This window comes from Pseudonaja textilis, chromosome 6 (genome assembly GCF_049901715.1).
Source record: "Pseudonaja textilis isolate UNSWEBS1 chromosome 6, rPseTex1.2, whole genome shotgun sequence".
NCBI lineage: Eukaryota > Metazoa > Chordata > Lepidosauria > Squamata > Elapidae > Pseudonaja > Pseudonaja textilis.
The window spans coordinates 38,271,827-38,296,176 of NC_141995.1; the positions used below are offsets into that span (position 1 = coordinate 38,271,827).

At 35.0% G+C, this 24,350-nt stretch overlaps 2 protein-coding genes across 11 annotated transcripts in view; one reads left to right on the forward strand and one right to left on the reverse strand.

Moving 5' to 3' along the window:
• Window positions 1-6,828, forward strand: part of CENPU (centromere protein U) — a 20,035-nt gene extending 13,207 nt beyond the window's left edge. For all 3 annotated transcript variants that reach the window (XM_087936331.1, XM_026697875.2, XM_087936333.1), the window contains exons 10-12: window positions 1,071-1,132; window positions 3,911-4,061; window positions 6,194-6,828. In XM_087936331.1, coding sequence (XP_087792457.1) covers window positions 1,071-1,132; window positions 3,911-4,061; window positions 6,194-6,316 — 336 coding nt within the window. In that variant the 3' untranslated portion in view covers window positions 6,317-6,828. The remainder of the gene's footprint in view (window positions 1-1,070; window positions 1,133-3,910; window positions 4,062-6,193) is intronic.
• On the reverse strand, window positions 3,684-24,341 carry PRIMPOL (primase and DNA directed polymerase). 8 transcript variants are annotated; one of them, XM_087936326.1, is made up of 15 exons: window positions 23,969-24,341; window positions 21,949-22,000; window positions 18,979-19,163; window positions 18,201-18,292; window positions 17,863-18,001; window positions 16,125-16,272; window positions 15,676-15,954; window positions 12,741-12,903; window positions 12,182-12,279; window positions 9,252-9,338; window positions 9,063-9,171; window positions 8,552-8,634; window positions 8,418-8,464; window positions 7,016-7,334; window positions 3,684-3,853 (listed from the first exon to the last, which is right to left on the reverse strand). In XM_087936326.1, exons 2-14 carry the CDS (start codon window positions 21,968-21,970, stop codon window positions 7,032-7,034), a joined length of 1,755 nt encoding a protein of 584 aa, XP_087792452.1. In that variant the 5' UTR covers window positions 21,971-22,000; window positions 23,969-24,341; the 3' UTR covers window positions 3,684-3,853; window positions 7,016-7,031. The 8 variants fall into 8 exon arrangements, with proteins under 8 accessions (XP_087792452.1, XP_087792450.1, XP_087792451.1 ...); XM_087936324.1 differs by lacking the exon at window positions 3,684-3,853 and adding an exon at window positions 5,112-6,073; XM_087936325.1 differs by lacking the exon at window positions 3,684-3,853 and adding an exon at window positions 5,118-5,732.
• Between the last annotated feature and the right edge of the window lie 9 nt (window positions 24,342-24,350).

The window sequence follows — 24,350 nt, forward strand, 5'->3', positions numbered from 1 at the left end:
GTAAATAAGTGTGAAAAACAGTTATAAGTCAGTGCCATTGTAACTTCAAATGGTCAATAAATGAGTTGTAGTTCGTGGACTACCTGTACTTACATGTTGTAAAATTCTGTTGACTCCAGAAAGGGGTGTTTTTCACCCAGTGGTCACACTTAGGTTTTGAAATATTCTGCCTATGAAAAAATCACTTAGGTTTTATCAATTGTCTTTCTCATGTTCAGTGTTGAATATTTTGAGTAATGCTACTCTTACTGATTTTAATAAAGTTTATGAATTTAACTGTTGCTATCTATGGCTTTGCCTTTATATTCTCTGTTAAGCCCAATGTGGTGCACTTTTTTATATTTAGAACTATGTACATGTAGGTTGCAATCTTATTATTAGACAGGATATAAATATTTTAAATAAATAATCTCATCCTCATTACATAAGTAGTTAAATTATAGCTGAGGGGATTTTCAGTAGTAAGGCTACCTGCAGTTGATTAGGTTGATCAAGGAAGAGTATTGAAAATTACTTTCCAAATAGTTCTTGCTTCTTCTCAAGATTCTAAATTGGATTAAATTTTACAATAAGCAATATGTCTATATAGGTAGTCCTTGATATATGACTATAATGGAACCTGCCCATCACAATCGTAAAGCATGACTTATCTAATTTTACAAACTTTCTTGCAGTTATCGTTAAGCAAATCACTGTTGTCATTAAGCAAACAGCACATTTGTAAAGTGAACCAGTGGTTTTTACTACAAGTGCAGTTTTGCTGAAAACTAAAAATAAATGCAGGTTTTGGCAAAATAGTTTGAAAGCATGATCACTTGACCAGGGGGTACTGAAAGTGGCTGTAAATGTGGGCTGGTTGCTGAGTTCCTGAAGTGCAGTCACACGACTCCATGAGGAGCCATTGGAGCTTTGAAGTTGCATCATAAGAACGCTTAAGTAGGTTGTTGAAACTTTTAATGGTGGCTCAGTGACTAGTCGCAAATCAAGAACTACCTGTATTTTAAAGAAATAGTAGCAGTGATAAAGTATTAAGAATTTTCATACTGAATATTTATTTTCTGGCATTACAGATGGTCAGAAAGACAAATAAGACAAGACAACGTTTAATAGAAATTAAAGGAGAACTGTTTAGGTATGTTGTAATAACTTTGCAATTACGTTTTAGATAGAATTATCACTGAATCCTAAAATCCTGTTTTGTGCCAATCCAGTGATATATTCATTTTTCCCTGCCCCGGTACAGATTTCAGTACTATAGTTTTGCTCAAAATATATACTTAAAGCTCCAACTGACTGATATTTATTTCAGATGTCCTGTAGTAACTATGCTGCTCCAAATCAAATGCATCAAAGAACTGAAGCTATACATTTATGAATGTGGTAAAGATTTTTTCAAAACTAAAAGAGGAGCATTAACTAAATTCCAGATGCTTCCTCCAAATAAGTTACAAACAGTATAAATAGTTTTTCATCTGGCAAATTCATTCCTTTCCATTGTAATATATGTAATTTCTATATTTATTTACATTATTTTACAAATATAAAATAATATTTATCTAAAAAAATATTGATTTATCTACCCGCTTTTTGAAATAGGTAACTGATTGGCATCTCTTGACCTCAATCATTCCTCTTGGGTCTATGCAGCATTTTGCATATTGACTATAGAAGCTATCAGATTGCTCCTTTCTCCTCTGGGGACTATTTAGAATAGATCAACTTCAAGATGTGACTTGGGAATTCTGAGAGTTGAAGCCAGGGGTAGGATTCTATCAGTTGAGATGGGTTTGGGCGAAACCCTTGTTCCCATGTTCAGCTCGCTCCAAACCAGTTCACTGATGAGGAAGTGGGCCTGCTCGCCCGTTTGCTGCACAGAGGCTGCAGTTGAAGGTAAATATGGGCTTGCCTTTTTTAAATGCAGAGCCCACGCGCAATCACTCAACTGGTTGTTATACCAATGGAATCCCACCCCTGGTTGAAGCCTACACATCTTGAATTTGCCAAGGACCCTAGATCAGTGGTCGCCAACCGGAGGGCCAAGGACCACTGGTGGTCCACGAGAAAATGTTGGTGGTCCACAGAGAAATGTCACCTCCAAAGCACCCCACAAAGCAATTAATCCAGGCTGCGCGGGAACACAAGGCTGCACCGCTCACATGGCCCATGGGAACACAAGGCTTGCATTACTTGCATTGCGAAAAACACAAGATAGTGAGGGGAGGGGGGAACTTGGCCCACAAGCCTCGCCTGGCCACCGGGCTGCTTCTTTCCGCTTCTTCCACTTTTGGCTGCACATAAGGAAAGTAGCAAAAGTCTTTCTTCTCTCCCCCAAACTCCGCCAGAAATGAGTCTTTGGGGTCCTGCAAGGCATCCTGCTCTAAGAGGCTGCGCCATTCTGGCAGAGTTTGGGGGGAGAGAAAGACAGACTTCTGTTGCTTTCCTTGCATAAAGCCAAAAGTTTCTCTCTCTCCCCCAGAGAACAGAGCTGGAGATGGTATCCTGCAATCTCAAATAAAGAACGATCAATCGGTAGGAAAACGGGGTGGGGAATTTTCCTGCAGACTTTTTGAGGGATTTTCCCAGGGTCTGTGCTGAAGCTGCCTCCAGCTCCGTTCTCAGGGGGAGAGAGAGTGAGTTTTGACTTCATGCAAGAAAAATGGCAGAAGCAGCAGAAGTCTGTCTGTCTCTCCCCAAACTCCACCAGAACGGTGCAGCCTCTTGGAGCAGGATGCCTTGCAGGGTCCCAAAGACTCATTTCTGGCGGAGTTTGGGGGAGAGAAAGACTTCTGCTGCTTTCCTTGTGTGTAGCCAAAAGTAGGAGGAGCAGACACACTGGGGAAATCCCCCCCAAATCTGCAGGACAATCCCCACCCTGTTTTCCTACCAATCATTCATTATTTGGGATCGCAGGATTTCCCCCCCCCCCCCAGAACAGAGCTGAGAAGCAGGTTTGTGAGGAATGTGGCTGCCTTGGAGGGTGTGTGTGTGTGTGTGTGTGTGTGTGTGTGTGTGTGTGTGAGGGACCTATGTGTGTATGTGTGAGAGAATATCACCACCAGCCCTCCAAGATTAGATCGGATCTTTCTCCCCCAGCAGCAGTGGTTGAGCTTCAATGCAGCTCTAGGATGACCAAAGGGCCAGTCTGATTAATGCAGCTCTGGAATACGGGACCAACTTTCCCATCAATCTCAGCAAGCCACCAGTCAAAATTCATATTAGTGATCCGTGGTATTTAAAATTATGAGTTTGGTGGTCCCTGAGGTTCAAAAAGTTGCCGACCCCCTGCCCTAGATTATTCCTTGAATGATAATCATAATAATCTTCTTAAATGCATGTAGAAATTAGGTTGTGCTACAAACACTTGCTATGATTTTGACTGGATGAAAAATGAAACTGAAGAGACTAATTTCATATTGCAGAGATGCTGCTTGCAAGTATCTGTACCATAACATTGAAAACAAAAGACCAGTGAATTGTAAATAGTATTTTCTCTTCTTTTTGCTTTTCAAAAATTAACACAAACAGTAGGTCTCAAAGAGATAAATAGTTCAAATTCCACACATACATTCCAACTATCTGAAATTGCACTGCTAAAATATGGTATATCACACTGCAAAAGACCCAAAACCTGTCCTGCTCCTTCCAGTGTCACCAAGAAAAAAAATTACTACCAAAGAGTTGTCCACCCTGGCCTAAGAAGCGGGTTTCCAGCTGGATTTCATATTGATGCAGTAACAGTTGATGTACCCCCTTATTTTTATCAGGGCTGAATCAAGAACTGATTACCCTCTTTCTGTGTGATAGTTTAGCTTGCCATTCTTGCTCCTTTAGATTCAGTTATGTAAATAATTTTCTGTAAAATAAAAGGAAATCTTATTGAAACATAATGCTCAACATTTATTTTTGCGAGAAATGAACCAGAATTGAAGAAACTAAAGAAAGAACACAGCAAACTGAAAGAAAAAATATCCAGTCTCAAGAATGCAGTTCAGTTTATCAAAGATTTAAAGAGTCTTCAGCAAATGAAGGATGAAAAGGAAAACTCACAAGAAAAACTGGGAGTAAGTAACCATTTAATGTCTTAGCATACTGGAAAAAACATAGCTGTAGCTGCTGCTTATCCTTTATATGCTAATCCTTGCATATTTTATATAACACAAATACACATAATTGTATAGTTTCTAGGATGCAGTTTTTTCAGGTATTTAGGGTGTGCTACAACAGAAACTTATTTGAGTGAAAAAAAGATAATAGGCCTTGCCATGATTCTCCATCCCTGGCATCATTTTCAAGTACACATAGTACTCAGCCTATGTCATATTTTTTTTACAGACTATTCAATTCAAAGTTACAGTGGCACTGTAAAAAATAGACTTAACAGTTATCCTAGTTCTGGCTGTTGCAGTGACCCCATAGGTGCCCAACTTGTGACTATGACAATGCAGTGAGCAAGATTGCTATTTACTATTTACCCTGCAGGCTTCAGACAAGCAAAATCTATGGAGCAGTCTGCAGGGTAGAGTCACAAGTCAGCCCAATTAAGTTGCTCCTCCATAGCCTCAAGTAACCTACTCGTGGCCCCTGACCCACAGGTGTTCCCTGGCACCACCCACAGCAAGCCCCTATGGCACCCTTTCCTGGGACTCCCACTTCTTCCTGTTTAATGCCCATGTGCCCTGGGATTAATGTCACCCTTTATAACCACATTGTTTAGCAATGGTAATTTTTATTCCAATTGTCATCATAGCCCAAGAACTATCTTATCTGAAAAAATAACCCTTTTTAGTGTAAATGGTACACATTTCGGTATTTAGTATTGAAATTTATGCATTGCTTCATAAGATCCATGCTGAATGATTCTCAAAGCAACCTTTATTTTCATATAACTATCTTTTATATATAGTAATTGTCTGACAATGCCCTTAGGGGAATATATAATACTGATATAATCATATTTGATGTGAAAAGCAAGTGGCATATTGATTATTTTTGTGGAGCTTTTAAATTTTATTAATCTTAGATAAATTTAATTTTTTTCATCTCATTTCATTCAAGTACAATAATACTTTCCTAGATCAAGTGCAGTGCTTTTTATTTCTGGTGTGTAAATCTCAAATTAAGTGCAGTTTTATGTTAGTTTAGGTTTCTTAAAAATAGTTGCTGAGGAATTAAACATTATTAACCTGGCCAGAAATCCCAGTTTAACAAGTTCAGATAAGTCCTATAGACAGGGGACTTATACAGGGAATATTGATATATCCAATAAAGCATACAAGTATAAACAAGGCAGATAATTTTTATTAAAACAATAAACATTCTGGTGAAGGTCTGTGCATGATGGTATGTATTTCCCTGAAACTAATAATGTAACAAGCCTTGTAATGGCTCCAGAGATCCCAGTTTCAAGGATAGTTCAATACTGAATTAAAAGAAAAAACATCTGAATAAAATGTAGTCTTGCATATTTTAATATAGCTTTATTTTCAGATATGCATGAAAGACCATGTCAGAGATGGCCCACAAACACAATTGGGATATGGGCAGGATATCAGCCTTCATTGCAAAAACAGCATGGATATTAATCATAAGCTCATATATCTTAACTGTCAGGACTATGGTTTGTTAGCTACAAGGGCAGAGAAAATTAAAGCAGTCTTGACTTGTGGCGAGTGCCTGCACAAATCCATGCTGTTTTCTTGGTATCCCTTTTGGAAGTGGTTTCTCTTCTTGGGCTGAAAGAGAATGGCCCAAAATCAGCCAGCTGGCTTTGTGCCTAAAGCAAGACTAAAATTCCCTGTTTCTAGCTTGGGCCTTAACTAGTACATCAAACTGGCTCTCCAAAAACTTTTACAGTTTTTCACAACTAGATCAGAATATTCCCCCAAACAACAGAGGAGATAGAGCATAAGTAAAACTACAAAGAATTTAAAAAAGACAGAACAAGAAAGAAATGACTATCAAGTAGAAGAGGAGCAGGCCTAGAAGCACTAACAGAAATGATAGGGTATATTAAGATGATAGGAGGAGTCTCAGGATTGGAGAGCTGTATCAGTGTGGCTTGCAGTGGGAAAGGCTAAAAGCAAGAGAAGGTAAATTCAGAAAGCGAGTAGTAAACTAGGTCCAAACATTAGGAATTTCTAACACAGGCTTAGTATTTTATAAACGGTCTTGTTTTTCTCTTTCTGTTCCATAGTATGGCATTTCCAGCCTTCCTGCACTTCTGATGGAGTCACAAAGAATTTTAGGAGCAGAACGTCACTTACAAAATATCAACACAAAATTACAGAAAAGTTTGGAACTGCAAAAAACCAACTAAGTATTCATACTATAAATTATAATCTGAGTTATCAGATGTACAATGTATTAAAATATAAAGTAGAAGTAGGAAAATTGTAAATAATTTGATTTTCTTTCAGTGATCTGAACTCCATAAATTCCTTTTGGCATGCTTACTGGTATATTTCGATATGACTGATTCAAAAGAAAAAGAATAACCTTTTGTTTGGCAAAAAATAAATAATGAGGCAATAAAATAGACCATTGAGTCATAAATATAGTATTTTAATATATTTACTTCGTGTGTGAGAGCAAGTTTATTTTTAACCTATTGTACTATTATTTAGTTGCAGTAATGTTTCATCTGGCAAGGTACAGGTAGCTTCATGTTGACTACTTATATGCTGCTTTCCAAGAAACAAGAAAGAAGATGGTTGTTGAGAAATTAATATTTAGAGCCCGAACTAGTTGTCAGTTCTAAATATTTCACATTACTATGTACTTGCATTACTATTTACATATTTGGCAATTCAATAAAATACTTTTCCTAAATCCTAAATTTCATATTTTTAATACCTAGTTGCTTTTAAGTTCTAGTTGTCTTTATTCTCTATCAACCACAGTAAACATACAAAAATTATTATATACATAGTACTAGAGTAGTTTTAGAGAAACAATAAAGTTAAGTTTTTGCTGGATTTTCAGTACTGACAAATGTATCAGCTGATGTGATACTTACTTCATCCACAAGGTTTTTATAACTTTACTTCATAATTTCTTAAAACACCTGCTAGGAGCTCATCAGATATTTCATCCACAGTACAGTTCCTCTGGGTATAAAAAATATCAGTAGCTTCAATTAGTTCCACATCTTCAGAAGCTTCCAAAAGGCAGGCATCAAGCTCATGATCCCATTCAACGTTTGAACTTTTCTTGTTTAGCTTGCTATTTTCTTGCACTGAAGTAAAAGGTATGTTGTCCAATAAGCCTGTAGCATCTACTGTATTTGCTCTTTCTTCGGTATTACTTTCACCTATTGTACCTACATATTCTTCATCCTTTAAAGAACAAACATCAAAATTTAGTTTTAGATTATACTTTTCTGGTGAGATTGCCGTATGGAACACTGCTAGGAGAGTATTTAAGATTTGAGTGTGGGTGGATGGATGATAGTGGAGTATATGGGAAGGACACAAGCTGGCTGGGAAGTTCTAGAAAGTTAAATCCACACATCTTAAAACTGCCAAGGTTGAAAAACACTGCTATACAGGATGAACTGTGATTATCTATGCAGTATCCCAGATTTGATGAAAAGAGAGAAGTGGAATTTGTAGCTACTGTACATTTTATTATTTTCACCTGGAGTGCTCAGTTGCTGCCCCCACTCCTTTTTTTTTTTGGCTTGTATTAGGTTTTGTTCCCATAGGAACAAAATTATAGCCTTATCAAAGCAAGTGGGAGAAACACATCCTGGTTAATAGAATAACCTCCACCCACTGTCAGAAAAGAAACTACTGATATTTTCTTTTAGAAAACAAACTTTATATTTATGTTTTTTGATATGTGGTTATTGTTAGAAATAGGTCATTTCCATAACAACGTTCTGCACAGAACTGCACATTTTTTTCAGATATAAAGAACTGCAAGCTGCTTTAAACTAACAATATAGAGGGACAACTCCAGTTTAAGAAAGTTAAATGCAGTCTTCCCTTTCTCTCAGTTCGGACAGAAATATTCTATTAAACTATTCACATTCCAGGTTACTGATATTATTTATTTTATCCTGCTCTAATGGATGGAACAAACCTATTTTTAATTGCACACTGAACAAATTATATAGATTCATACTGAACTTCACCAATTTACAGTTTTGTACAGCTATTCCTGGAAATCAAATCTCAACAAAGCTTCAAGTAATGTAGCACATAAAGGAAGGTTTCCAAATATAGCGTTATAATTACAAAATACATTTAGTAAAGTTTTATGTTTATGATAATTAAGTTACTTATAAGGGGTGTGTGTGTGTGTGTGTATTTCTGCTAATGTATTAAATGTATAAGTTCCTATTTCATAATTACCTATTTGGTTAAGCATATGTCTTATTTTATGCTGAATTTCAGTATTAAAAGAGAAAAACATACCTCTTTGAAAAAGAAGGGCAAGCATACTTCAGCCGGTAGTGGAAAACCTATGTCATGAATATAAGTGAAATTATATTAGCAATAATTTATTTAAAATAAGTAATGATAATGGGATAATTACATAATGTACTCACATTCTGACTTGAAGTTTTCAGCTCTGCAAATTGGATCATGACATTTCTGATACCAATTTTCATTTTTCAAATCTACTATAATCCTTAAAATATAAATGTGATTTTAGAATTGCAAAGTTTGTTCTGTAATAAATAAGAATGTTACTATTTGATGTCTGTATGCCAGGAAATTAATTCTCTCTTTTTCTGATACTGTTAAGAAAAATAGGACAGGTAAGATTAAGCACTACTGAATAAAATCTGATTTACTAAGAACCTCTGCATGTATATGAACACAGAGAAGCGCCCGTATATTGGATTTAGAAAGTTCATTGCTGGGTACTGATGCTGTCTAAAAATGATTACCAATCAAAACTTCTATTCCCTATATTCCAATATATACCAAACCTTGCTATTCCCCCCCCTTTTTACAAATTTTAAATTACAAACGCCTATATACCATGAAATAAATATAATTTTAAGTTCCAAAACATTAAGCAGATATTAAGAGTAACCAAAAAAGTGAACGTACATTATATTATTACTTTTGTGAGCTCTGCCAATATTTCTGCACCACCGATAGTTGAAGATGTCATATACAATAAGCTGTTCAAGTGAAAAGTAATTCCATCTTCTTATCCCTGAAAAACAAGATAAGTCTTTCTTGAAAACAATATAAGTATTTTAGAAAACATATTTCTGTTGGGTATTTTTTTTTTACCTCCTTGAACATTATCTTTCTTGATTAAAGTGTGAACAAAATTATCAATTTCTGGATAAGGTGAACAATGGCATCCTTCTATTGGAGCTGTAAAAGAAAAAAACACATCTTTATTATCAACAAATTAAACAAATCGTAGTAAGAACCAGCTAGGATTCAATGGGGCACATTTACACTACACGTCAAAATATATTTGCTAGTTTCTCTCGAGTAATAGAAACAGCCTGATTTTCAAACTCTGAGAACACTATATGAATGAGGAACTGGTAGGTACAATTATGATTAATCCATGTAGTGGCTTAGTATTTTGTAACAATATGGCTGGTGTTTAAAAACAATAGCACTTGTTAAAACACTTTCAGTATGATTTCTTATTTCATTAATGTGAGCACTGATCCTCTCTAGTTAAGTCTGCATTAGAAAATACAGTACAAGAAGTGCTCAAGTTACAAGGAGGCAGGAAGTGACGCCAGTTGCTCTCTGTCCCTGCGCTGGGTATTGTTGGTGGGCTCCGGAAGGAGCTGAAGCCACCCTGGAGGGGTGGTGAAATAAAGGAGGGGTGCCTTGTGAGGTTTCAGGGGAGAACTCCCCTGTAGAGCTCCAAGGCTATTACCCTCTCTGCCACATCACGGAGGAGGCAGCCAAGATGGCTGCCACATAGCCAGAGACAGCTTAATCCAAGAAGAGTGCAGGAGTGGAGTTAGTGACAGTGTCTGGAACTGGGTGAGAACAATCCTTTTTATTTTAAATGCAACCCTGAGAATACTCAGAAAAGAGGACTCATAATTATTTTTAAGGTGGCAGCAACCTAATCACTGGAGTAACATTAAAATTTTAAAAATGGAAGTAAGTAAAGGAAGAAAATAGTAAATTTGCTAAAAATACAGAAAATTGGATTTCTAGATTGAACAGACATTGGCTTTGGACAGGCATTTTTAAAATGCTGAAATCTATATAAAAACGAATATAATATTCATTTTTGGAATACATCAGTAAAGTCTGGTAAGAAAGACAAGACAAAGTGAAAACTGATTTAAGAGTGCCACCTGCTGTCAATGGAAGATACAACAGATTCCCAAAGTTCTCATAAGACCTGGTTTATGGAGAACTAAAATTGAGAAATAAAGAGAATTTTATAATTAAAAGATCCCTGAAAGCTACAATATAAGACTCAACTGGTAGAGGGATTTATGAAGGTTTCACCCTTGGACTATTTAAAAGAACAGATTGACTAATTTTGGGACATAAAGACTCCTGGACATTGGATTTTTAGTCTGAAAAGTGGTTTTGGTTTGAATAAAGATTGTTGGACAATTGATCAGAAATAAATAAATAAACAAAAACAAAGATGAGTGGAATTTGCAAAGAAATTGTGTTGGAAATTCAGGATATGAAAGATACTTTGACAAGAAAATGTGAGGATATTTTGAATAAAATACAGAACATGGACGTAGAGCTGGAAATTGAGACACAAATGACAAAAAAAGCAGGAGGTCCAGGAAGAGGAGGAGCCAACTGAAAGAGTAGCTGGAAAAATAGATCAGAAAAAAACAACAAACAAAAAGAAATGATAAAAAGGAAATAAAAATAAAAATGATAATAATTGATGTAATAAACCAAAGGGAGAATACTTTAAGGGAAGTCAAACAGGAATTGGAATTGCAGGGAGAATTTCTTGGGAGAGGAGTAAGAGTAGATCACTTTAAAATGAGACAATGGATTATAATAGAGAAGGAAGAAATGTTTGAGTGGAATGAATGGTCAAGAAATGGCAGATAGAGATGAAAATTTAAGAAAGGAATATGGGAGACAAGCTAAGAAACAAATAATTAAATTATTAATGCAAGTGAGATATGGTTAAAAAGGGGGAAAGATGATTCCAATAAATGTGAGTTATGATAAGATAAAGGTAATAAATATGAATATTAACATTCTATTGCAGCAAAAAAATTGATATGTGGAATTTGACAAAAATAGTGAAATATTGCATAAGATAAAGATTACAATTTAACAAAAATGCTATTTGAACTGCATAACTTGTTAAACGTAAATAATATTATTTTAATCATATCAAAATGTGACTAGAAAGGGGAGTTTTTAAAAATATATGTGGCATAATTAAAAATTAAAAGGAGATAAACAATGGAAAATTATAGTTTAATATAAATTTGTAAATTGTTATTAGAATTATATAATTTGTTAAACCCGCAAATATGACTATTAATATATTATCTGTAGTAAAAGTGATGTTAAGAATATAGAAATTGACACAAAAATAACATACTTAAATATTGAATAAGATTGATAATTTAACAAAATATGTGTATTAATATCAAATTTTAAAAGATTGTCAACTGTATTAAATATGAATAATATTGTCAAATTTGTTTTAAAATGTAAGATATTCCAGAACCACACTGTTCACACAATGATATGCTTGTTGAAACAAAACTGTTGTAAAATGCGGTCACCTGACCATGAAATGCTACAAACTGCCATAAATGCAGTGGTGTTGCTAAGCACCTGAAGTGCTGTCACGTGTCTTGTCAGAAATTTGGATCTAGGTTGTACGTTCTCTTTTTTTCAGGTAGCTTGTAATTTCAAGTGCTCACTAAGTGACCAATTTTAAGTCAAAGATTACCTATAAGTAATTTCTAAGCTTTACATAATTATTCATTGTCAATATTACAAATGCAGTTCTTGGTCTTGCTCAGAAGCAAAACATTTCCAAATCTGTAATATTGTTTCACTGATTACAGAAAGTTAAACCAATAGATATTTTACAGCGCAGAATTTTTTGGTGAAAGTACACTCCTGATGCACAGAGTTAAGTTTGAAAATTAGATTTATTTACATACGGTCAAATACTGATGTCAGTGCCGTACAATTATTACTAGAACCAACATTTCAATTTAATCTAATGGAAATACCAAGACAGCTCCTTGATATTTTGTCTTCCAAATATAGAGATGGTTCTCTTGCATGTTCTTGGTTGTCACAGGACAAAATTTTTAAGCAGTCTGAAAATCTGATGGAAAACAACAAGAATTATAAGCATAATTTTTCCCAACCATAGTTCTCTATTCATATATCTTTTCCATTCCATAGCTGCCCATTAGAAAATGCTATTTTTAATTTGCAAAGTATTCTAAGAGTGTTTTCGCTGCAATATATACTACATATAAAATGACAGAAGTTGACTTAAAGAAATTTCAAGATGCAGATTTGAAAAAGAAGAGAGGCAGATCAGGAGAAGGATTTATTTCTGTGACTAAGCTGTTTATCTTAAAGGATCCAAATCTGAGAAAACCCAACTCCTCAAACTAGTAAGCCTTAGCGTGTTTAAACTCTAGTATGATTCTGTGTAACACAGTTGCCTCAAATACTACTGTCTCAAGCATTCCCAAAGGACAACAAAGGAAATATATTGCTGCTACAAATAAACATCTTCAATAATAATTAAAAAGAAAGGTAATTTGCAATTACTACCTTACATTGCAGATCAAGGAGGACAAAAAATACTGTTCATCTATGCAAGAATTATTTACAGGTTTAGGAACAAACTTGTTATCTTCTGCAATATTCAAAGTGACAGTGCGTCCTGCTTTTGATGACATGTATAATCGAAAATTTCTATTTTTTGTATAAACTCCTAAGGAAAGAAAAATATAGGAAAATGTGGGGTTTTTTAATTCATGAATACAAATCAACAACCATTTTTTTAAGACTGGATTTTAGTCTGCATAAGAATATTTAACCCTACTGAATTATAGTCCTCAGTTTTTCATTGCATTTCTTTAAATACAAAAAGAACATAGAAAAATAAGAGAAATTATACATGTGTATGTGTTCAAAAGTTAAACTAGAATTGCCATTTTTAAAAAGAAATACAGAATCCAAAGATTCTCCTTCATGTGGCATAGTTCCTTAAAGAAACCATTTTTCTGAAAGAAGTTGGCTAAAAAAACATTACTTTGAAGGATTGCTTTTTATTTAAATGAGTGCTTTCCAAGTAAATTACCCAAAATTGGGTAAAAGCGTTTTTTCTTTAGGTGACAACACACAAACCCATTAAAATGGTTTTCCAGAACAAATGCTGCCTTCAGTTATTTGTAAAAACCATAAAGACAGAATACAAAATAAATAAATAAATGGGCTTAGGTCAAACAGTCAATGCAACATGTTAATTGAAGAAAAGAATTATTTGGAGTTTTTCTCATTAACAATTCACAATGAATTCTTGATGTGGTAGCTGGGGAGGCTGTGGTGCTATTTTTAAGAACCTACATTTATGAAGTAGGATTTTCCACATCTGCCTTCATAAAGAACAAAACTTTTTGCCAGGCACAAAAAGTTAAGTCCATACATGAACATTCAATTAAGCTGATTTATTGCCCAGGAATCTTATTAATGCTTAGCACCTGGTCAGTCAGAAAAGGGTAAGCAGTGCTCAAGGTGGGATTGGACATAATTTACTTATGACTTTGTAGAGTTTCCAGATTGATTACTCTTTTCTCTACACCCCCCAGTTTTTGCCATTCTTTCTACACTGGTTAGACTACTTTATTGGCCAAGCGTGATTGGACACACAAGAAATTTGTCTCTAGTTGCATAAACTCATATAAACAACCAAGTAATATAATCATAAAATACCAATAGGAGAAGATAGCAGAAAAGATGGGAAAGATAACAGTAATTGTTAGTAATCTAGTTGTGTTGGTGAGCAACGCCCTATAGCAGCATCCTAAGGGGAGGAGTTGAAACATTTTATGTCCAGGATGTGAGGGGTCTGTACATATTTTTTCAGCCCTCCTGACCTGTGCAGTATAGCAGTATACAAATCCTTAGTTGAAAGCAGGCTGGTTGAACTTTTTTCTGCAGACCTATTTGTTGAAGTCTGTACCTCTTACCTGCTGTACTAAACCAGATATTTATACAGGTAATCCTCAACTTACGACCACAATTGAGCTCAAAATTTATGTTGCAAAATTTATGAGATTTTAAGTGATTTTTATGTTTTTTTGCTACAGTTAAGTGAATCAAAGCAGTTGTTAAATTACTAGTAAGGTTGTTAAGTGAATCTGGTTTCCTCATTGTTTTTGCTGGTCAGAAGATTGAAAAAAGGTGATCACATGACCCGGGAACACTGCAATATGAACCAGTTGTCAGGCATGTAAATCGTGTGACCATGGGGATGTGGCACCAGTCATAAGTGAAAAATGGTCAATCGTCCCTTTTTTCAGGGCCATTGTAATTTTGAACTATTACTAAGTGATTGTTGTAAGTCAAGGACTATCTGTAGTACAAATTACAGAGTCAATAATTCTTCTGTAAAACTATATCAACAGAACCTGCGGCAGTCTGAATTTTTTTTTGCTGAATTCCAAAAAAACTTGTGGGTAATGAAGAAAAAGATTTGGGAAACGCTGATTTAAACACAAGTCGAGTTGACTCAGAATTTAACATTTATTCTGAATTTTGAACTTTTCAAATTTTGACAAGTGTTCTTCATTCTGAATGCTTGAGGAGAATATTTTAAATGACACAGTAGACACATTACTTTTCTTCTGAAATATCTAATGTTCATAAATGGAAATGCAGCAAATACAAATGTAAAGATTTATGCAAGCCCAATTTGGTGATTGTATAATTCTAAAATTCAATTCCAAAATTAATTTCTGCTCTGTAACCTGAATATTATATTACACCTATGCAAAAATTAATTCTTCAAAAAATCAAATTATCCAAAAAATGATGTAATTGCCTGTCATTTTTCTGTATTTGTAGGTGCATATAATTGTGCAAATGAAACCCTACAGGTATTCCTATTGCACTATAATAAGATTCAGTATCATATATTGGGAAGAAATTGAATCAGGCCCATATTGCAGCACCGGATGTCATGTAACACTCAAATTTGTGCTAGAATTCTGAAACAGAGTATATTGAAAAAATTAGTTAAGCAATATACAAATTGCTAGAGTGCATAACCAATTCTATAAAGAAAAAAAACACAAAATACTAGATTTGGACTTTCAGGTGTAATTTGCCAGCTATTTTCCTGTGAATGTCACATTTGAAAATAGTGGAGCTATTCACACAACACAAGCCAATCATGTTCTTAACTAATCAATACCTGACTGCTGTTTAATTCATATATATTTGCAATAGCTATTCATAGATTTTTTAGATCTTAAAACGTCGTGAGGCACATTGGAGTTTCATAGTTAAGAACATAGCCATTAATCATCTTACACCATGAAAATGCTTTGTCCCAATATACTAATTCTAAAAAAACCCTACATAAGCCATGAATTACTGTTTTCAAAGCTGCATGTCTCAGGGAAAGAAATATTTACAATTTTAAACAATCCTGTGATGCTATGCAAAGCCTAGACAGTATAATATTTAGGTTTATATTTACCAAGATCCACAAACAGTTGCTTTTCTCCTTGTTTACCATTCACTATTAAAAAAGAAAGATCTGGATTTTCTTCTGATGTTCCTTTTTCTGATATTTTGTAAGAGTCCAGTTCCAAGTTTTGACACACATCTTTGACTAAACTATCATTTTCAAAGCATGTAGGCAAATCAGTGGTAGTTTTATAACACCGACCAACAGAGTTGATGTTTTGGGGGTCCATTGCATCTTTATTCTTAGTTAAAAGAATAGCAGGTTGCATAATTGTTCTTAAAAAATTACCTTTAGAATAATCAGAAGAGAGAAAAACAGCATATTTGAAAAATCACCATAAAATCCTGTAATTTTCTTTGTAAAATGTTTAAAATCGCAATGTTTATTATAGTACAAACTGAATGATATAAAGTTTATAAAATTGGCTTAAAACATGCATTTAAATATGAAATATTTACCTATATGGATATTATTCTTAAATGCAGCATTTTCAAGTAGAAATATTAAATGGCAGCTATATTTTTCTTCAGTGCTAGAATCCAATTTCAAAATATTCTCAGCTGAGCATTTTATTTCATAGTATTCATCTAGTTTCCTACCTATAAACTAAGAAAAATCACAATCACAATGACACTTCATTTCATATTTATGTATGTTCATATGTAAAGGCAGGCAATCAAAACAAATAGTTCCATATACTAGCAGCAATCCACAACATTCTTATGGTTGTGAGAACTTTTTCAAAAAAATATTGGCCACTGAGAACCACTGAGAATGTAGCTATGGCTTCATTATCTCCTTGTAAGAGGTAGGACAAGTTTTGAAACTGGAAAGAAAATTTGAGGAGTGAAATAAGTATTTAATCCTCAAAGTATTCATTTTGTCCTTTCAGCATTCTATGCCAAATAGGAAAAACTGATCCACATTTCAGAGTTCAAGAATCATTAATGGTTGTCTTCTGCAAGGCTTAAGGCATCCATTTTGCATCCTCTGCAGACTGGGAAAAGGTGTCTGAAAAGCTTGTCTCTATCTTCCAGGAGTGTGTGGCTAGTGGTGATAAAATGGTCCCAGGGTAAATGTGTGACCTAGAGATTACAAAAGAAGACTCCCTCAAACCCGATACATACCCATTTACAGGGAAGCACCTGCCATTTCTTTTCCCTCAAACAGCAATTTATTCAGCCACCTGCATAGCAGTTCACTTTGACTCTACCAACAGATATATTACAGACACAATAGAACAGGGGTGTCAAACTCACGTCGTCACGTGACGTATCAGAACTTTTTTCCTAAACCAGGCATGGCCGTGGCCAGTGCATGATGCATCGGGCCCATGGGCCGTCAAGTTTGACAGCCCTGCAATAGAGCATGGGAATGGGATGCATGCACACAGCATTGGATTTTAGCAATTATAAAAAGTGGTTGTTTTTTAACCTACTAAAAATAATCATTGTTATATAATTCAAGTGCGTTTGAACTATTTTCTTAATTATAATTATAATTGATAGTTCAGTGATCATTCCTAGTATCTGATACTGCACATAGCATGAGGTAGGTTAAAACATGTAATCTCTTTTCCCAGAATCTCTACTTAGATTCATAAAAAATATATTTAGGTTCATTTTCTGACATTGTAAAGAATAAAATCTCCTTCAAGCCAAACTTAATTCTTGATGACTTTGTGGATAGGTGTGTGTACACTTTAGATGCTTTTTCAACTTATAGTACCGCTGAAAAAGTTGGTAATATGTCCATGTATTATTCTTGTCTGAGCTTGCTTACTTCTAAGCTTAGAAAAAGTTAGCCACCTTTTCAGATGTCATAATATACCTTGAACTGTAGTGTGTTTCAGGTGCATAAGATGATGCAGTTCTACTATTCAACTTTAACTTTCATTACTTCTTCTCAACCTATTCTATGCACTTCCCCATGTACATTTACAATATTAATTTTCATATGTAAAATTTTATGATACCCTGTACAAGTTAAATAATTCTTATCATTTATCACCTTCCCAAAACAAATAATACTGTTTTCTAAAACTGTACTGAAACTTATTTTCAGGTTTAAACATGAATTTATAGAAAGCTTTTCAGTTTTTATTGGTTAGTAATTCTGACATTAATCTATTATTACAATTGTAACCTGTTATGTCTGTAATTGTAATTCTCTCTTTTTTTTAAAAAAAAAAAGTACCTTAATTAAGTCTGCTACCATCTGATTTGCATTGGCTCCCTGATTTGTTGGCTTGTAGAATTCCAAATCAAAATAAAGCTTGCAAACAGCTGTTTCTGGGATTATTTCATAGCAATGCTTCAGTTTTGTTTCATGTTTGCTAAATTGAAAACCAGAAATATTATTCATCATAATTAGCTTAACTATTCCAACTTTTCCCCTGTACAGTACTGTTGACTAACGGGAAAAATAAACGCACAAATACTAAAGGCTGTAATTCTATGCAAATTTTGGAATAACAGAATGTGCAGCAATGTAGGCTATATAAATAATTTTGTTCTCGATCTTCAGATACATACCGGTAGTAGAACCAAAGTTCTGTATAAGTTGTCACAAGATAGAGCCGTTGATTATTTCCATCGCACTTTTCCAAAGCAAATACATGAACATCCTTTTGAAATAATGTGACATACATAACTACATATGCTTTTCTGAAAGTCATATTAACCAAAGCTAGTTATTTAGTTCTGTTGTCATATTTTGTCTTGCAGTATGTTCTATATTTGACAATACAAGAAAATCATGTGAAAACTATTTTTCTTTAAATATTTTTTTTATTTTTTTATTATTTGCTTTGTATTACAGTATTATATCTAAATACTGCAATATTACTAAAGTTTCTGCTCAATATACAGATGGTCCTTTTTCCAAATAATCATAATAATCTAAACATTTCTCCAAGTATAATTATATATCTTTCATTTTTTATTGATGCTGATTCGACTGCAATTCTGTAAGCAGCATTCAGCCATTTCTGTTAAAGGAGGCACTTATTGGTTATTGATCATTTCTGACTTCTTGCAAAAGAAACAGAAGCAAAGTTGGCTTTGTGCATTTTAATTTTCACGATTTCTTCACTATGTAATTAAAATGTGTCTGTTTCCTAAGCTTATTAGCTCATATTTTAAATATCCATGGATTTGTACAGTAAAGTCTGACTAACCCTGTTTTTTGAATATGGAGCATTTCATAAATAAAATTCAGTAATAAGAAATTAATTTCTAAATTATCAAAATCCTATAACAGTTGTTAATATTCAATTGTCAAAAAATGCTGCCCTATTCATTATTACTGTACCTCTTTACAAGTCTTGACAAAGTTAAATGCATGAATTTGCCGATAGAATAGCTTCCAAACTGAAGATGGTTGCAATGGATTGGACAGTTTTGGCTTGTAACTGGAGCAGAGAGGCCTCCGCTTATAGCAAGATGCTAGTTCCTCAACATTCTTCAGTTTTTCTTCCCACTTTCTCTTGGTTGATCCTTAAGCAATTAACATTAAACACTTAAAGACCTTTCCAGAAAAAAAATCCCAATTCAATCCAATAGTAACATGTTTATTAAAATGTAAATGTATAAATTGTGAGGAAGTTTCATGGTAATTTATAAACATATTATAGAATATAGTCCAGGACGTGGAAGAAAGTTAGATGTTTATTTTCCCAAATGTCTGTATTTATGTTGGTTGTTGCAGCAAGTTGGGGATCTTCCTGCAGTATGGCAGGATCCCTATGTAAGACAAAGCACTTTTGATGTTGGTATTGGCTAACGTCAACATTTACTATTTAGTTATTTAGTTTACTTTACTGTCATTGCACCTCATACAACAAAATTAAATGCCATCAAAATGTACATTATAACTATAAAAATAAAACACAAACACACATCCTTCATATTCTATACAATTGAATTGAAAACTCCTGATATTGCATTAATATTGCACTATACAGTAGAATTCAATGGAGTGAATGTGAAGCTGAGTCAGATATTGCTCATGGCCTCCAGGGTAATCATGGGCTTCTCCCATATAATCCTAGACCAGACATGTTAGGCTGGCATCCACTTCTCCAGATTTAGGAACCCACATGTTGGACTTGCTTTAGATTTTTAGTAATCTGGTTATGGAAGTTATTTCTATCACCCTTTGTCAGATCTCTTCCTAGTCCAAAGAAGATTAATTACTCTATATTGGATGAATAAACCAAAAAACAATGTCTGTCGCAGGCATCTTATGGATCAAAATAGTTTCCAGTGGACCCGAATAAACTAATAAACAATGTCTGTCACAGGCATCTTATGGATCAAAATAGATTCCAGTAGATTTTGAGTGACTGATTAGTCACTGAAGCTATTAAGGTGCCCTGTTAAAGTGCTCTCTGGCTATTTCTGACCACTTATAGTTTGGATCCTCTCCTGAATTCAAGAATCAGAAGTGTGTAATGATCTGGATCCAACCTGTCTTCAGGAGAAAGTGATTCTGAAAGCCTTCTGGTCCTGGCAGCTAGCATCCTGCCTCCAACTTTCCCTTGGGAAAGTTACTGAGGATATAATTACAGCACATTTCAAGAGTATGATAGAGAAAGTGGATTATTAATATCATTTTCTGTCAGTCAATAATTGACCATTCCTGTAGATGAACTTTTTTAGAAGCTGGATGAGGGTGGCATATCCCTTCTGGCTCTTTTAGATCTTTTGATGGTCTTCTACAACATTTAATATGGCATCTTTCTGGACCCTTTGAAAAGATTGGTGATTAAAAGTACTCTCCTGTAGCGGTTCTACTGTTTCTTTGGTGTATAATTCCATTTGGGCAGTGGAAGGAGAGATTGGCCTGGTAGTTACTTCCATATGGAATTTTGCAGTGTTTCATCTTCTTTAACCTGGTTTTTGATACTTATATGAAACTGATAGATCATTCACCTGTATCAAGAATGATATTATTAGTAAGTATACAATGTAATCCTGGGACATCCAAGAGATCTGTGAATGGCTTCTTCTGACAGTAAATATCTTCTTCTGAGAGTAAATATTAGAGGCCAAAGGGGACAAAAACAACCCTAACCCTATTCAGAACAGAGTTACTCTTTGTACATCAAGGAGTTCTGTCAGCCCCAGTGTGGTCTCTCAATGAGGTGCAATATTCCTAAAAGAACAGGTATTGCAGGATAAATAGGTACAGAAGGTGGTAGCAGTTCTGATTGTTGTGCCCGCTGCAGGCCTGCTTAGATTGGGAAGACCATGTAATGGTGTTTCCTGCTGATCACTACAATGTATTCAAAAAGTAGCTATATTTGAAGACCACTTAAAAGTTACAACTAGTCCAGAATGCAATGGTCCAAATGTTGGCTGGCATATGTTGGCAACAGCATAACACTTCTGATCCGACAATGGCTCTTTGTTCAGTTCTTGGTGCAATTATAAAGAGATGTATAGCTTTGAACAACATTATCAGGGCCAAGCATGATTTCACCTGAAATATAGGTCAAAGGAAATGTGCCAGGAAATGCATTGGTACTTATTTGTTGCACTAAGGGCGATGAGGCATACAAGCATTATTATACAGTGAGTACATCTGCATTACAAATGGTTTACTCAGGGAAATTACACTGATCCCCATGTAAACTAATAAAAGCTAAATTATTCTGAGTGCCTCTGAAAGTTGAGATGCTATGATTGATGTGTTATGAATGCTTTGTTGCCACTGTCTTTACTTTTTTATTACAGTATGTATGTTTCAGGATATTATTCTCAAAACGGAAGTGCGAAGTGCAGACTCTTTTGATAGTGGCAGGTACAAATCCAATAAATAAAAATTCACCATATGTAACTAATAGCACATACCTTTGACTACTTTTTGCAATAATTTTGTACCCAAGACTTGAAATCTGATTACAAATAAGGAAAAGCCAATAGCCTACAGCTGGGAAGAAAAACCTCCCTACGCTGGTGTATAATCATTCCATTTGCTTAGCATCAAGATTCTCAAAGTACATTCTTAATGTATATGTGAAAACATATTAAAAATGTTATTTCACTTATGGAAGGAATTAGGATGCAGTAAAATGTGGAAATAAAATTGGAGTGGGAAAGAGATAGTTAACTTGCTACTCTGTCAAGCAGATTTTCATAGTATATGAAACAGGAGAGTGAAATATACAACTTAATTTTAAGCCTTTTTACTACTTAGCAAATATTTATTATGAGCAAATTCATTATAAACATTATGAGGCTTTCAAATAATGAACTTACCGATACTCATGACAGTTACCTTGCATAGTAATCAACAGCATTCAATCTTTAGTTTTCAAAAGTAAAAATATCTGTATGAAAATACATAAAATAGTCAATTAATATGCTGTTACAGCCAGCCTGTTATTGAACTTTTACCAATAGAAACTTGTTATTCTTAATGCATTTTTTCAATGATGAATCAAGGTTAGATTATGTTAACAGAAAAGGATACGTGTACAGTAATTCATACAATAGTATATTAGTCTAATAGAGAAAGGAAAATACTATATATGTCCAAATTTTTGCTAGCTTTTGTTTACCACACTATAAGTTAACTTATCTTTTTTTCCTTCTATTCAATTATATCTGATTCTTGGAGACTGACTGGACAAGTTCCTACAGTTTTCTTGGCAAGGTTTTCTGAAGTGGTTTGCCATTGCTTCCTTTCTAGGGCCTGAGAAAGTCACTGGTCCAAGATCTAGAACTCATAGTCTCCCAGTTTTTAGCCTAATGCACCAAACTGGGATTTTTGTAACTTACTTTTATGTTTCTCAAAATCTCATTAGATTGAAGTTTAGTAAAATGCACATGTAATCAACCAGTGAAACATGCTACAACCCATTAAAAGTTGTTATTCTAGTACCAATAATACTGATAACAAATCTTCCAAATTCAATCAATTTTCATTATGTAGCTAATTTTTGCATTTGCTTGTTTACATGTCACAAAGAACCATTGGCTATGATAGTATATATTTATACATCAATGATGGAAAAAGAATTTTATTAAAGTTTTAGTCTTGGATTGCCAGTATGTGTTCCAGTGCTTGTCAATCTGTGGTCCGCAGACCACTGGGTGGACTGCGATGTCATCACAGGGGATCTGAGAAGGCTTGAAGAAATGTAATGATAGAAATCTTGAGTTAAATTGTGGTGCCATAGTTTGTGGCCTCAAAGGGTTTTTAAAGGGGGTCTGTGGTGAAGAAAAGGTTGAGAACCACTGACTTATTCTGTAATGAGTATGTGTGTGCATGCTGAATCAAAAATGAAAAATACATTAAAGCTGAATGCATGCTGACATGACCACAGAAACATGATCCTGGGGTAGAAACTGAGTTGGAGAGAAGTAGTATCAATGTCAGCTAATTTACGAAAAAAGGACAGGTACACTACTTCACCAATGGATATGTAAAATAAAAAGAAAATCCAGCCTTTCACCAGTGAGCTAGGTATGGGAACTATTCTATCAATGGTTAGAGAAAAATATGAAAACTAGATATAATTAATGGATTAATTAAGGATAATAGATTTTTTTTCATTGATAGAAATAAATAAGCTAAGAGATAAAGAATATTAAGTACAATTAAGTATAATAAGGCTAGAGAATAATGCTATATAATGAATATGATGTAAACATTAACTGTATTGCACAAAATATTTGTAACCAGATGACATCATTAAATGGAAGAAGATATGTTTGTAACAAAAATAAAATAAAAAAATTATGCAAAAAAAGCCCATTGTTTTATTTGGTCCACAGATTCAGCAACTGAAGGCCCTTCAGAAGGAGACAGTTAACCAGGAGAAATAATTATGGAGAACAGCAACCAGTGAGTGGAAGGGAGCCACTGCACAGTAGCCAAGGGCAATGAAGGCATCTGCCCAAAATGAAATCAAGTGCAGAAGATGACCTAAACCACAACAGTCCCGTCTGCACAAACTGGAAAGCACCTTTGACATATATTGAGGAAAGGAATAGAAGCTGCCAGCTCAGTTCGCCTCAGAGTTGAACAGAAACTTGCATTCCTGCCTGCTGCAAACTATTTTTGGGCGATATTCGTGCAAGGCGTTTTGGTTGTGCAAATGAACCCATAGCTCCCAATTTCTCATCAGGTCAGTTATGGCAGTTTGCTTTGGATGTGTACACCAAACTGGATGCGCCTCTCCCATAAGCGTGGTGAATTAAAGCAGGGCTTCTTCATAAAAGGGTGTCCTGGATCCTCCCGCCTCTCTCTGTATCTGCCTATTTATATGGATTGTATAAAGAGGGTGGGATACCTTTTCAACCTTCACTTCAAAACAGCACCTTCCTTGCCAGCTCCAAAGAAAAACTCAAAAGGCCCGTGCAACTTGCGGAAAGCCTCGGAGGTTGCACGGTTGCACGACATCATCTTAAACTCGTCCCAGCAACTGGGGTGAAACGGAGGACGCTCAGCCCACCTACCCCGGCGGCGCGGGGAAAGGGCTGCACGGAGCCCCCCTTCTCGAGGGAGGGCCGCGGCGGTTACCAAGCCGAGCTTCGGAAGGCGGCAGGAAGAAAAAAAAACCGCGCCCGCGCTTGCGATTGGACGAAGGCCCCTGTTGCTGGGGTTGTCGTCGACACCACCCAAGGCAGCGACAGCCACTTCCTCCTTTTCTCCCTCCCTCCCTTCTTCTGCCT

What these genes read in the sequence shown, in the direction of transcription:
- PRIMPOL (XM_087936326.1), bottom strand. Translation starts at nt 21,970, where the DNA reads ATGCTGTTGATTACTATGCAAG. An exon ending in TTGTCAAGACTTGTAAAGAG is followed by an intron (nt 18,293 to 18,978) that starts GTACAGTAATAA and finishes TTATTTCAAAAG; the next exon opens with GATGTTCATGTATTTGCTTT. An exon ending in GCAACTGTTTGTGGATCTTG is followed by an intron (nt 12,904 to 15,675) that starts GTAAATATAAAC and finishes TTCTTTCCTTAG; the next exon opens with GAGTTTATACAAAAAATAGA.